The 15,439-nt window shown below is 36.1% G+C and overlaps 1 protein-coding gene across 1 annotated transcript in view; it reads left to right on the top strand.

Annotated features, from left to right (window-relative positions):
• Window positions 1–15,439, top strand: part of LOC106108196 — an 84,553-nt gene that overhangs the window by 22,853 nt on the left and 46,261 nt on the right. The window contains 7 exon segments of the mRNA XM_013289294.1: window positions 1,073–1,182; window positions 1,284–12,279; window positions 14,065–14,211; window positions 14,284–14,388; window positions 14,460–14,578; window positions 14,725–14,923; window positions 15,374–15,436. Of these exon segments, the coding sequence (XP_013144748.1) occupies window positions 1,073–1,182; window positions 1,284–12,279; window positions 14,065–14,211; window positions 14,284–14,388; window positions 14,460–14,578; window positions 14,725–14,923; window positions 15,374–15,436 (11,739 nt within the window).

Below are 15,439 nucleotides of genomic sequence, written 5' to 3' on the forward strand. Positions count from 1 at the left end.
TGCAATTCAAGTCGCCATATGCTTTACAAACCTGAATTATTTCAAACAAAACCTGTTTGGGTTGAGCCATACAAGTTAATGTAAATACGCAGTTTAAATGTTTGTCCAGTAACCCTTAAGATGTACTGATTTCTTTGCCGAAAATTATTAGATAAGAATAACGCTGGGTCACTGCCGCACCCAAAAATATGCAGATGTATAGGAAAGCTGTATTAGATAACAAGAGAGGCATAGAAAGAGTTTGTAGTATGAAATATGCAGGGTTCTTACAAACCAAAAGGTTTAAGAAAATAAATAAATAAAATAATAAATAAGTAGAGTTTTTAAATAATTATTAACTACCATAAATATTAACGGAAGGATTGGTTTTGATGCGTAAATAAATTTTTTAATGCAATTTTATGACCATTTCTAGCCCTTTTTTTATGGTGTCGAGGGGAAAACGTTTAAAAGATACCCTGCCTTCTTGGGGGAAGGCAGGTGTATGTAGGATTTCACCTACTAAAACCCCCTCGGTGGCCATCCTGTAGTGACATTAACGACGGTTCTGGAATCTCCAAGGGACACACCGGAACCTTCGGCACTCAAACTCTCCCTGTGGCAAACATTTCTAGCCCTATAGCATGCAAAGCGTCCAACTATATGAATTCAACTCCACAACTGCATTCTGCCAGTATCGGTGTCGACTTATATTGGTGTATTCTGGTTATTTAATCTTTGAAAAGATGGACACAGAATAAACTGTTATTTCAACTTTAAAGATTTCTTAATTTCTTAATTATAAGTATTGGTTGCAGAATATTAAAGTTATAATTTTTATAAACATATTGTTTTACATGTTAAATTGAATTCTTTACAGTTTTTATGTCAATTATCAATTATTTTTACACTCTTGTTACATAAAATGTCCGATTGTAAATTTGTGTATCCAACTAGTTGTTTAAGTTTTGCTGCTAATGTACCTTAAAAATTATTGAGTTACAGTATATTCAATCTAGAATAAATATAGACATACATTATTCATTACACTTAAACAAAAGAAATGCAAAATATTGTTTTGTGTTATTTCCAGCGGCTCGTGGAGGCAATGGCACCAAGATCGGCGAGATCTTTCCGCCAGGAATTCAATATGCAGGATGTAGCGACTACTGAACATACCTACACTACCTACACTACTGAAAAGTAAGTGAATACCTAATAATCATGTTATTCCTACGTTGTATGAATCTTATAGTTAGTTATTTGTTCTGGTATATTTCAATTTGCTTGTTTCCTTAAAACAGATATGTGAAAACCTCACATTCGACGGAATTCGACGGTCAAGGACCAGTAAAATCAATGGCCAATGGCAAATTAAGTTCGCCTAATTACTCCACAAAAACAATTATAACAGAAGAAGAGAGACCCGATGTTAGAAAGCTCAAACGGGTGCACAAAATGTACGAAGGACCAAATATAATAGAGTCACGGGGTATTATTCACCCTGAAACCAGAGAAATTCTGACAGTCGGTCAAGCGATCAGTATGAGAATCCTTGATGTTCGCACGGGAAGACTTCTGTCGTCGCCCGAAACAAGACAGACAATGACAATAGAACAAGCCGCACAAGAAGGTCTCATAGACCCTAAACTAGCTGCGAGGCTAACAGGACCTTGTGGCATGACTGAAGACGGAAATGAAGTAACTCTTTTAGAAGCTATTCAAAGAGAACTCTACGATGCTGAACAAGGCCTGTCAGATCCAGCAGAAAAGAGAATAAAGGTAACTGTCGAAGGCGAGAAGAGTACTACACAAGGAATGAGTATTTCGGACGCGTTAAATCAGGGTCAGGTAGATTTACAAAGAGGCCTTTACAGACTACCAAATGGTACTTACATCACGATAGCTGAAGCGTACCAACGCGGCTTCCTAATATACAATGAGATTATCAAAATTAAATCAAGCGCTTTGTCTCTTAGCGATGCGATTAGTCAAGATTTAGTAGATAATAATGGTTGGATATTGGACAGGAATTCGGGCGATAGATTCCAGTTAGATGTTGCCATTCGAAACGAATTAATTAATACCGAATTCAGGGAAATAGTTGATCATAAAAATGACACCAAAATAACGCTTGCTGAAGCTATAGAAAGAAATATTATCAACACGATACATTCGAAATACATTCATAATGTAACGAAAGAGAAGTTCAGTTTCAAAGACGCTGCCAGTAAACGTTATATCTCTAAACCTATGACTCTTAAAGATGTCTGTGATAATAATTTAATGACAAATGATGGTAAAATACTGTCTCCTGCTAATAGAGCACCTCTAAACATATTAGAAGCTATTTCCGCGGGAGTTCTCGATAGTGACAATGTAAATTGTATATCTAACACGACTACGGGACAACTTTTAACGTTGTCTGAAGCTTTAGGAGCTCGCATCATTTTACCTGACAACAAATTCCGCGACAATTTAACAGGTGAACTTTGTACTATACCCGAAGCAGTAGACCGTGGTCTTATCACCTCTGTTTCACAAAGATCTATCTTTGACATCGACGGATTTAGGGATCCCAAAACCGGCGAATTCGTTTCATTCAATACTGCCTTAAGTAAGGGTAATTTAAAATATGTTAACGGCGAAACCTTCCTCAAATCCGAAAGCGGTGATTTTGTTTACCTCGAAGATTGCACTAAAGTGTCAATAATTCGTCCTGAAGTTTTAGAGATGTTTAATCGTAAAATAGGCGTTTTCGAAAAAGATAAGGAACTTTCTGTGTTAGACGCGGTTTTCAAAAACATTTTAGACCCTAAAACTGGTAATTTACTTGATGTTACAACTAAGAAACCAATACCTTTCAATAAAGCTGTAGAAATTAATATGATTACACCGGAGGGTGCCGCTTTACTAAATTCACTTCTTAATATTACTCTGACACTACAAACAGTTACAAAAACTGTCAAACGATACGTAACGGTAACTAATACAAACACATCTCAAAGGTCTGACTCTTCTGTTACATTCACTGAAGCTATTCAACGTGGCCTTATAGACGAAAATACTCAAACTTTTACAGATCCCACAACAGGAACTGTCTTTCCTATACAACAGGCACTCGACGAGGGTTTGTTAGGCGTAGAAAAGAACGAACCCCGTGTTACACGACTTTCTGATCGTGTTAGCAAAAAAGATTTAGTCCCCGGTCAAGTTGTAGAGTTGAAAATTACAAAGAAATCATTTATTAAAGATCTTCCTCCAAGTCCGGAAAGCAAATTGCAAAATGATGCTAAGCCAGAAACTATTAAAAGCCCGGAACATGTAAGGACAACTTTCCAGCCTCATCAAGGTATAACACACGAAATTAAAACAGTTACATCTAAATCTACATCTATAGAACCTACAGTCACTTCTCTTACTATCAAAAAGAATACGATAGAGTTACCTAATGGTGGTTGGTCATTAAAAGAAGCAATTCAGCAAAAACTTTTTGATCCTTCCACAGGTGTTTTTGTTATTCCTGGTACCGATAGAGTTCTGGACTTAGAGGAAGCCTTAAAACTTAATATTATAAATCCAGAATCCGCTAAAGTAATTGACCCTAAAACCAAAAAAGAACTCACGTTGCATAAAGCACTCACCTTGCATATCCTTGATTCTACAGGTCGTTATAAATACTTAACAGAAATCATAACTATGAAAGAGGCCATTGAGCGTAAATTTATTATTCTAACACAAATTACTCAATCTACATCGGTTCATAAAGTCATAACAATAACCTCTATGGCTGGCATGCCAGACAAAATGGAAATATCTGAACCAGGACAAAGTGTAGATACAGAAGAACAATCGGTACTAGAGCCAGTACAAGTTATACCCGGCGTCATATTTGATCCTGCAACCGCCCTTACTATTTCCACTACGTCGGGAATATCAGAAAACATTCTAGAAGCAGTGGATCGAGGTTTAGTTCCGACAAATTCTGTGAAAGTTTTAGATCCAAATAGTGGACAAAGGATTTCTCTAAAACAAGCAACTGAAAAGGGAATAATTAACAAACGAACTGGAGAATATAAAGATATGTCTGGTAAAAAAATTACCTTAGCTGATGCGACCAAAATTGGTCTTATTGCCGTTGTTGGAGCTCCATTAGTTGCGGCTTCTAAAGTGATTCAAGTTGTAAAGAATACAATGGTAAGAGATCCTAAAACAGGTGAAGATGTGCCCATGGAAGTAGCGTATGAAAGAGGACTTGTTGATGATTCGACATATAAGAAATATGAAGATTCTCTTAAAGATAAATCTGTGTCACCAACTCCAAGAGTTGATTTATTAAGTGATCGAGAAATTTACGAACGTGGAGTAATTGATCAAAATGTACAAGAAAAAACACAAACAACTTCAATGACAACGACTACTACCGTATCACAAATTGTTACAACTACAATATTAGACCCTAAAAGTGGTGAAACTTTGTCTATCCAAGAAGCATATGATAGAGGTTTGGTTGACCCTTCTACATACATGAAATACAGAGATTCGCTGAAAGATGGTTCCCCAGATAAATCATTTTTAGAAAAAGAGAAAATATCCGAATCGAATAAAACTACATCAGGAACACAAAAACCTATGTCTGTTGGTGCTGCTGTGTCAGAAGGATTTATAACAGTAGAATCAATACAGAATAGTTTGTTAGCTGACACAGTCTCCAAACAATTCCTACCTGCAAAGACATTAAAGTCGGCCAGTAAAGAAGATGTTATAGAAATTGATGAGAAAGCTTTAAATAAAACACCTAAGTATAAAATTAAAACCGTAAAAGAAAATGCTAGTGAAACTTTGGATTCAAAGCCAATTGTATTGTCTAAACTTAGAAAACGGGTTATTACCCCCTCAATAGCTCTTGAGAAAGGATTAATAGACGAGAGTACAGCTGATATTCTAGATTCTGTTAAGCTGTATAAAGACAAGAATGGTATGCCAATCACGCTTAAAACGGCAATAGAAATAGGACTTGTTGAACAAAATAAAGGAAAAATAATGGATCCTATTCATGGGTATTCCTATTCAATTAAAGAAGCCATCAAGAGAGGTATATTAGATGAAGAATGTCAAGATGAAGTATTAATTCCTATTGCTAAAAGTTTATCTATAACCGAGTTAATGGAACAAGGGTTATGGGATGATAATACGAAAAAAATTATACATCCTGAAACAGGTAGTCTTTTGACTCTTCGAGAAGCTATTATTTGTGATATAATTGATCCTTTATCTGCGGTGCAAGTAGCGCCGGGCAAGCTTATTACCCTTGAAGAAGCAATTGAAAGAAATGTAATCGATACGGATAAAAATATTGTAAAAACAAATAGAGGTGTTTTGGACTTGGTATCAGCCGTTAATGCAGATATCTTCCCGGAAGTTAAAGACAAACCCTTAGAAAAAATACCTTTAGCAGGAATGACTCTTGCAGTTGCAATAAAACGCGGAATAATCAACCCTACAAAAGGTCAAATGAAACATCCCCTTACTGGTGAAATAATTCCCCTAGATGAAGCAATTGAGAAAGATTTATTAATGGGAATTCCTTACCCACAATCATCTAATACAATTCCACTTAAGGATGCGATTGCAAAAGGTTACGTTGATCTCTCTAAATATACTTTCACCAATCCAATTACAAAGGAAGTTATCACTGTAGACGAAGCAATGGCAAAGGGGTTGTTGGCTATCAAACTTAATCCTGAAATATTAGACACAACTGGAATTGTAACCACTATCACAGAAACGTTTACATCACAGCATACAGTTACAACTAAAATGGTAGAGCTTCTTGCAGATTACGTATTGCTAAGCGCTAATGAAGTACAGAATACAAACACAGGAGAAGTTATTTCCATGGAGGAAGCGCGAAGAAAAGGTATAGTAAGAGATGAACAAACAAATAAAGAACATTTCATTACTACTGATACTAATATTAGTTTCAATGATGCTATTATGTTGGGATACATAGATTTAGAAAAAGGTACCTTTACAGATCCTAAAACGGGAGAAACAGTTACTGTTACTGAAGCAGTTAACAGTGGTTTATTAAGTACTGAAGTTCAGTCTTTGACCGAATTAGCGAGCAAAACTAAAGATTTGGAGATGCTCGATCTCAATGAGGCGTTTGAACTTTTATTTGATGAAAAAACTCAAAAATTCAGGGATCCGGAATCTCCGAATAAAGTAATGACGTTCAAAGAAGCTCTTGAAAAGAAAGTAATAAATCCTGATTCTGTGATATATAAAATTGGTACAGATAAACCCATAACTCTTCAAGAAGCTCTACATACGGGTGTTCTGGACAGCAAGAGCGGAAAGGTTAAAGAACCCAGCACTGGTAGATCGCTAGATATTAAAAAAGCAGCTAAGATGGGATTATTGGCTGTTGTCGCAGCGCCAGTGTTAGCTGGGATGGCAGTTGTACAAGGAGCGAAGGCAGTCACAAGTCAAGTTATATCACCCAAACGAAAGATAGAAAAAGATATGATTCCAACAGAGGCTGCAAAATCAATATCTGGAAAAGATAAAAAGAAAGAAGACGATTTGATCATATCTAAACAAATCGTGCCCGACAAAGATAATCTTGAAAATAAAGGGTCTAAGGATAAAATTGCTGTACAAGTTACACAAAGCGAAACTATTCCTCTTAAAGAAGATCAAATTATTAGTCAATTGAACGATGTAAAGCCAAAGCTTTCGAAAAAATCTGAAGATCAACCAAATTCAAATAAGACTTCATCGAACGAAAAGTCAAGCCTCATGGATTCCTCTAAGAATTTCTTAGAACAAGAAGTAGCGAAGTTAAACGAAGAAAAATCCACAATAAGGTATGAAGTAACACCTGGGAAAGAAGAAAAGAAAGCAAATGAACCTGGTTTGAATTTAGATAAACCTGTGAAGCAAGCAATTAAGGAACCAACAAAACATGATACTGTTCCACATGAAGTGATAAAGACTACTCAAGATGACTTGCGTGGTAAAGAAGATGCAAAAGCACAAGTTTCAAGCAAAAATGACATTGTGATATCAGAAGAAAGGAAGAAATCTGAAGGTGATAAAATCTCTGTTACTTTCGAGAGTCATGAAAAAGTTACTAAGGGTCAACCTACTACTATCACAGAATTGCCAACTACTAAAGATTTTACCGTAATTAGTAGAACTGTTTCAACTAGCCTTCCAACTGAGCAAATTAGTGAGCGCATCAGCACCGATGTAACATCGGTTACTAAAGTCACAACAATTGAAATGAGCCAAAAACAATCGTCTACCTCAACGGTTACTAGCACAGTAAGCGTATCTTCAAAAGTCTATAAAGATTCTTTCGATGATAGGAACGAAGATCAAGTCGATAAGGTAATAATAGAAGAAATAATAGAAGATGATGAAGCGAAACCTTTACAACTTGATAAACCTGTCGGTCCTGACCAAGAAGATAAAAACAAAGAAAACGAGGAAAGTGTCAAAATAACTGATGTGACCGATTTGAACAAATATGATCAAACTCTAGAAGTAGCGACAGGAATAATATATGACCCCAAAACAAAGACCATCATTTCCCTTTCTACCGGGTCGGCTGAAGACATTGCAACCGCAGTAGATCGAGGTACTGTTTCTACGGAATCAGTTAAATTTTTAGAACCAATTACAGGTAAAGAAATGACCTTACAAGAAGCCATTGATAAAGGTATTGTGGATCAAAAAACAGGTCAATTTAAAGATAAAACTGGAAAATCTATGACTATCAGTCAGGCAGCTCAAATCGGCATAATAGCTGTTGTTGGAGCGCCTGTTCTAGCGGCCGCTAAATTGATTGATGTTGTTAAAAATGCAGTTACTTCTGACGATAAAGACAGCAATAAAATAAGTTCCAATGTATCAGAAACGAGTCTATCTCAAAAACCCGAAATCGATCAAAAAACAAAGGGACAAGAAGTGAGCGAAAATAATAAAATAGGGCAAGACGCTTTATCTAGTGTTCCTCAGGTAACTAAGACTAAAGAAAACGAATTATTAGGCGCGGAAAAAGTAATCCATACACAAAAAGATACAAAAACCACCTCTGCTTCGTTTATCGACGCTGAAAAACAGCCGCTTAGGGATTTGGATGAAATTACAGAACAAAATGTAACGAAGGTTAAACCCGAACAAGTAAAAGTTCTTTACGAAAACATTCCTTTAATTGACGCTATTATGGAAAGTAAAATAGAGCCTAAAGTGTGTAGAATTATAATAAATGGTGTCGAGTCTCCACTTACAGTACAAGATTCATTAGAACAGGAACAAATTAGTAGGTTTACTCCGGTAGACGTAATATCCAAGAATTGTGTTATTGTTAGAGAATCTAAACCAAAATATAGTATTGCGATTTCACAAAAGTTAACTCCTGAGGAACTTTCCGAAATGGGAGTTTATGATATAGAAAAACAAGTATTTTTAAATCCGGAAACTGGAAGTAAACTTAGTTTTGAAGAACTTGTTTACGGTTTACACATTTTCGATCCGGAATCCATTTTAGTTAAAGATTTAGGTTCCAAATCTGATAGTTACGTACCTTTCGATGAAGCACTATCTAGGCATATTATTGACAAGACTACAGGTCACATGGTAAATCCCAAAACAGGTAAGCGCGTGTCGTTTTGGGAATGCGTTCAAATAGGTTGGATAGTTGAACAGCCTGAAGACGTTTCGGTTACAGAGCAAATAACAATAGAAACTGCTTTTGAAAAAGGTTTATACAATCCAAAAACTGGTGAGATCAAAGATATTAATACAGGTAAATTAGTTCCAATTGGCGAAGCCGTCGAAAAATGCTTAATCGATCATGAATCTTTGTTAATAAAATTGCCTCGTTCGAATGAAAGTGTAACATTATCAGATGCAATTGATCGGGGAATCGTTGAGATACATGAAGGCGTTATAACTATTATAGAAACTCGCGAAACGATTGAAGTGTCCATTGCTATACAACGCGGAATAATAACTATTACTCGACGACCTATATCTATAGAAGCAGCTATCGTAAACGACATGTACGAACCGATATCGGGTAAAATAAAGGACGCAGTCACTGAACAATTAGTTTCTGTAGAAGACGCTGTTGATAGGAACATTGTCCATCCAACAATATCTGAAATTAAGGATACTGCTTTAGAAAAATTCATTCCACTTTCTGAAGCTCTTGATAGTAAACTAGTAGATCCCGAGACTGGTAAATATAAAGATAAAAAGACTGGTAAAGACATTCCATTAGACGATGCTTTGAGAAAGGGCCTTATCACAACTAAAGATGTAACGTTCTCATTGTTCGATATTATAGAATTAGGTTATTACTCTCCGGACACCGGGAAAATATTAAATCCGAAGTCAGGTCAAATAGTCACCGTAAAGGAAGCTATAGAGACAAGTCTAGTTGATCCATCTGACGTAAAAATTAAGGATGATAAGTCTGAAGCGGTTATTCCATTTAAACAAGCTGTTACATCTGGTCTGTTAGATTTGAAAGAAGGTATAATGACCAGCCCTGTTTCCAATCTTAAAGATGCATGTGAAAAAGGTTATCTGTTAAGTGATAAAAAGCCAATGACGTTACAAGAAGGGTTAGTTCAAGGTTATTACGATCCAGATACAGGTCTTTTAACTATAAATAACGTTACAATGACACTAGATGACGCTATAAAGATAGGTAACATCAATCCGGAGGCGTTGACAGTTAGGGACTCTGGATCCGGAGAAATAATTACATTATCTCATGCTATTAAAGTAGGTATTATAGATTCAAAGGAAGGTAAAGTTAGGGATCCAATACAAGGCGATAAGATATCACTAACCGATGCTTCAGAACGCGGTTTAATTGTCCCTGCGAAACGTAAACTTAGTTTACCAGAGGCGGTATTCAAAGGTTTCTATGATGCTAAGACTGGTAAATTTTTACATCCCCAATTGAAAGACAAAATACCAACAGATAGGGCAATTAAAAAGCGTATGTTAGATCCTCAATCAACACTAGTACACATAGGTGGCAAAGTCATACCATTCGAATTCGCTGTTGATAAAGGTATCGTGGATGGAAGAACGGGTAGTATCATGCTTGGCGATGAAAGAGTAGATTTCCGTGAAGCGTTCGAAAGAGGTATTTTAGTTGAAGTTAGAAAGCCATTGTCTCTGATCGAAGCGCTTGAGAAAGGTGTGTACAATGATATAACAGGACTGTTTATGGACCCTCAAAGCGGTAAGAAGTATACTTTAGCTGAAGCAATTAAAATGAGTCTTATTGATCCCCATTCAGTGCACATACAGGACAACAGGTTAGGTAAATGGGATAAGATCACTTTAACCGAATCTATGGAAACTGGAGTCATTGACAACAAAACTGGCAAGATTAGAAATATCAATAACGAGAATGAGGAAATTAGTTTACGTAAAGCATTCGAAATAGGTCTACTAGTTGATAGCAAGGCTCCAATTAGTCTTCAAAGAGCATTACATCAGGGCTTGTATGACGATAGTACTGGTAAATTCATCGATCCAGCAACAAGTCGTAAAATTACTTTACACGAGGCAATAAGACGATCAATAATAAGTTCAAAATATCTTTGTTATTTCGATAAGAAATCTGAAAAACCTTTAACATTAGCGGATTGTTGTCGTAGTGAAATCGTCGATAGACGAAGCGGAAAATTCATTGAACCGGGTTCTGACGTACAAATACCATTATCTGAGGCTATGAGCTTAGGTCTCATCGTTGACATCGAAAGTGCTGGATTCAGCTTATACGAAACATTAGCCATGAATATGTATAATATAACAGAATTAGTATTTGTCCATCCCGTTACGGAAAGAAAAATTACACTTAAAACGGCTATATCTGAGGAACTTGTTAATCCAGAAATGTCCCTCGTTAAAAACATTCCATCAAGTAAATACATTAAACTAACTGAAGCCATACAAACAGGTATCATTGATGACAATAACAGTGTTTATATTCTACCAAACGGAAACCAAATTAATTTACTAGACGCTAAACATCGTGGACTTATCGTAAATTCGAAAAAACATCTTAGTCTCGAGGAAATTATTAGAAATGGATTATTCAGAGCAGACAATGGTAAAATTGTCGACCCGAACACAAACGAGTTTGTAGATATAAACAAGGCTATTGAAATCAATCTTATTAATCCTGAATTGACGGTCGTAAAAGACAGTTTCACAAATAAATTTAAACCACTGCTTGCTGCGATACAACACGGAGACGTGGACGTTACTAAAGGTAGGGTTCTAGATACAAAAGCAAAGAAAACTTATAGCTTAGATATAGCGTTCGATAAAGGACTCCTCGTCACTGTGAACCAACCTTTAACGTCACAAACTATTACTAGACGTTACGTAACTGATTCCTCGGCCTTAAATGAGCCGGTACTCAGAGAGTTCACGTTAGATGAAGCAATAAAATATGAATTCATTGATCCAAAAACAGCGTTAATTAAAGATCCTCATAAAAACAAATACATTCCATTACAATTAGGTATTACTGAAGGTATCATTGACACAAATCTTAAAGGCTCCTTCGACACACAAACTGGCAGGTCTCGTACATTATGTTTTGCTTTCGAAAACGGCTTAATAGTTTACGTTAGGGAACCTCTTACGTTTGAGCAAGCGTTAGAAAACGGCCATCTCAATCTGACTACAGCTCGATTTACTGATCCACATTCCAAGGAAGTTTTAACAGTAAAGGATGCAGCTACTTTGGGTTACATCGATTCAGACACTGCGCTGATTAAGGATAATCTCAAAAAGAGACTGGTGAAATTACCAGAAGCGTTCCGTAAAGGCCTCATGGACGCAGAAAAGGGTAACATATTAGATACGGAGACATCTAAACTTAACACTTTGTCTGCTGCAATCGAAAGTGGCCTGCTTATGACACCCAAAAAGAGCTTTACTTTGATTGAAACATTGAACTTCGGTATCTACAATCCGACGACAGGCGCTTTGAACGATCCATTTATAACGACGAGTGTAATAGATAGAAAGAGACTTACATTAGGCGAAGCAATCCATCAAGGTATTGTAGATCCATCTAGCACTGTTGTGAAGGAACCAGAGACAGGAAAGATTTGGCCATTGACTCAAGCGATTGAACAACAATTAATAAATCCAGTCGAAGGCAGGCTTATAACCGATCCACAGAAAGGGACAAGTATCGATTTAGTCAAAGCACTAAAGAAAGGACTGTTACTGCCAGCAGAAACAAGGGTAAGTTGTCTTGTATTTACTTCGTGCTTAAAGCAATGGTGTCGCTTTTGTTTCCTTTTTCGCCACTTTTAGACTGTCTATCTAAACTTAAGCCTGGCTAGAATGGCATGGCACATCAGAACAGTGTCGCAGACAATCTGGGGTTGTAGACATATTAGTATGGTTACAGTTTCTATAAATTACATTACAATCATTACATAGACGCAAAAACTTCAATTACCTTTTACAAAAGACGATTTTATGTTACATCTTAGTAGCTATGTAAAGCACATTTGAACACCCTGTAATTGTAAAATTATATACATTTTTAAATACAGCATGACACAATTTAAAATCACAATATACAATAGATTTTGTTACAGTAGCATACAGAAATAGACTGAACAAAATTATTTTAAGTAGTGAAAATACATTGTCTTGTGTTGTCCTTAGTTGCTTAAGTTTTGGTTAAATTGTTAATACAATTATCAGTTTTCTATTGAATATTTTATTAATTTCAATATTTGAAACTAAAAAAAAATAAGTTATTTATTAACACGTTTATTGCCGACTTACGTGGCGAGTTAATTTGATACAAAAATTGGGCATAAAACGTGTTGAATTAAAAAAAAATTGAAAACTGACAATTGTAATAGAAAATGCGCCTTTACACATTAGTAATAAGGCTCGATGTATGTTGTTTTTTATTTCCAGCCGTTGCCTGCGATGCTAAAGAGCCCTTTTGAGCTATATCGTGAATGCTTGCCTTTGACGGATCATATTAACGACGATACGAACCATCTACGTTTCGCCAAATATCTAACACCATTCATATTGTGCTAAGAATCCAATAGACCGGGCTATGATACCCGATTCGCTTTATTGTTTGCTTAAATCATTTAAAACCAGTGAAATATGACAGCTGGTATTTAAATTTTCATATTCTTTTATTTTCAATTTAGTCCAAAATACTCATTCCTTGGACTAATATTTGGAATGCATGAATGTTAAGGCTCGCTTCACAATTATCACGAAACGGTAAAACATAATCAACACACACATAAGGTAGTATTTCTGATTCATATAAGTATTTGTAAATACTCGTCTGAATGAGATTTCATTTCATTTATTACATTACATTATAAAATGAAATGATATCTCATTTCATATAAATTAAATGTAAATTTTACAATACGATTTATGTACATTCAAACACTCACTTTCCTAACTGTATCAAACTTTCAAAGTTGTTTTTTCCAAGTTTCAGATTTCTAAAAGGTATTGTTTTTCTATACTATTGATAACAATTAACGTTAATTAATATAAATCATTCATTACAAATGGTGCTTTCTTTGTTCTTCAAATGTCAATGAGTTAACACGTTGAATGCTACGATTCGTGTTCGCATTGTACGTGTTAACTGGCGTTTGCTCACAGCTTGCATGGATCGCTTTATTGCACGTGTCTGACGCAACAATGTGACAGGTTGTGTTTTGTCATCAACGCTGTTATCGCCTCTATGTCGTCTTCCTTCATAGATCGATCTTCGCCTCAACGTATTTGTATACGCTTCTTGCAGGTTCTTTGTCTTTTCGATCTGTATTTCCTAATCTAAGTTTATGTCGAATTTTTTATTTAGTCACTGTAATGCACTTTAGATTTGTTAGTAGTAGTTATGTACAGACTGACCGCAATATAGATAGTCGCATTGTAAGATAGCCAAGTAGCTATAGAAGTACCTGTCAATGGTCCTTCGAGACGGGTGATTTTATAAACAAATTGTAATTGATTTTTTTATATGTTCAGCAAGCGGTGGAGGAGAAGTACAGGCTTTGTGATGATACATTGTCCAAGTTGCTGGAATGGATCGCGATGGTTGAAGAGAGGTTGGCTAACCAAGAACCAGTCAAAGAGAACATGGACGAACTCCGAAACCAGATTAATGTGTTGAAGGTGTGTTTGTGGAACCTAAAATCAATTGAATTTACGAATTGATTAGTGGTTAACATTTTTGTATAATTGCAGCTGATTAAGGACGATTTAGAAAGCCATCAGCGCCAAGTCTCAGCTTGCGCGGACCAAGCTAAACAGCTTCTTGTGTCCGGAGGTGATGTTTTGGCTCCACATGAGGTAAATCTCATTTGATCTCTCAAATTTTGATGGTTATTTGAACACTTGTACTAAGATATGAAATGTTCTAGGTGGCAGCTCTTGAACGAGGAGTGCGTCAACTGAAGCAGAGATTCGACAGATGTACGGAACGATGCGACAAGATGCTGAGAAGACTTGCTGCCGCAAGAGATGAGCTCGGAAAATTCACGTAAATTACTATATTTTATACTTTACTTGTCATGAATTAGTTTATTGCTGGATAAAGTAGAAACAAGATTGAAATTGATCCTGCGAATTAGTTACATCGTATCGTTGGTCCTTCAAGCAGGATTTCAAATGTAACTATCTTTGCAGGAATGAACTGAACACCTTTGAGTCGTGGATGGACGGTGCTTACCGTAACTTGGAGGATAAGGAAGCAGCTTTATCCAACTTGGACAACTTGCCGGCGCACAGCGAGGAGGTGCGCGAGTTCGTTTCGGATGTGATCGCGCACCAGGCCGACATCAGGTTTATAACCATGGCCGCGCAGAAGTTTATCGATGAAAGCAAGGTTTGTGTTTGATTATTTAGTAAAAGTAACAACTTGTCTTTTCTATTGTTATTTCTAGACGACAATATCACTATTTTGTTTCGTTTAGTTTCGAATTGTCCACAAGAGTTACGAGTTACGTTTGGCAAAATCAATTCAACGCATTGTGGGTGATAGAAAAAAATAAAAAAGCTGTAAAAAATATAAATTACTGTCTATACTTAATTATTATTTTGTGATACTGATTTTGTATGTTTTATACTTCTTATATCAAAGACATGCATTTCTTTAGGACCGTTTGCCTGGAATTAAAAGAAAACAAAAGTGCCTAGCCTATGTTTTCTTTCAGACTATTCTCTACATCTATACCGAATTTCATCGAAATCCGTTTAGCTGTTTAGGCTACAAACTTAAAAAACATCCAACTTTCGCATTTATACTATTAGTATGATATATTTATATATTTTCTAGGAATTCGTAAGTATAGTGAACGAGCAGCGTGCGTCTTTGGAGTCCCGTTCCGCGCCGCTGTCAGCC

The sequence above is a fragment of the Papilio polytes genome, unplaced genomic scaffold (assembly GCF_000836215.1).
Source record: "Papilio polytes unplaced genomic scaffold, Ppol_1.0 DF821733.1, whole genome shotgun sequence".
In the NCBI taxonomy this organism is placed as follows: Eukaryota; Metazoa; Arthropoda; class Insecta; order Lepidoptera; family Papilionidae; genus Papilio; species Papilio polytes.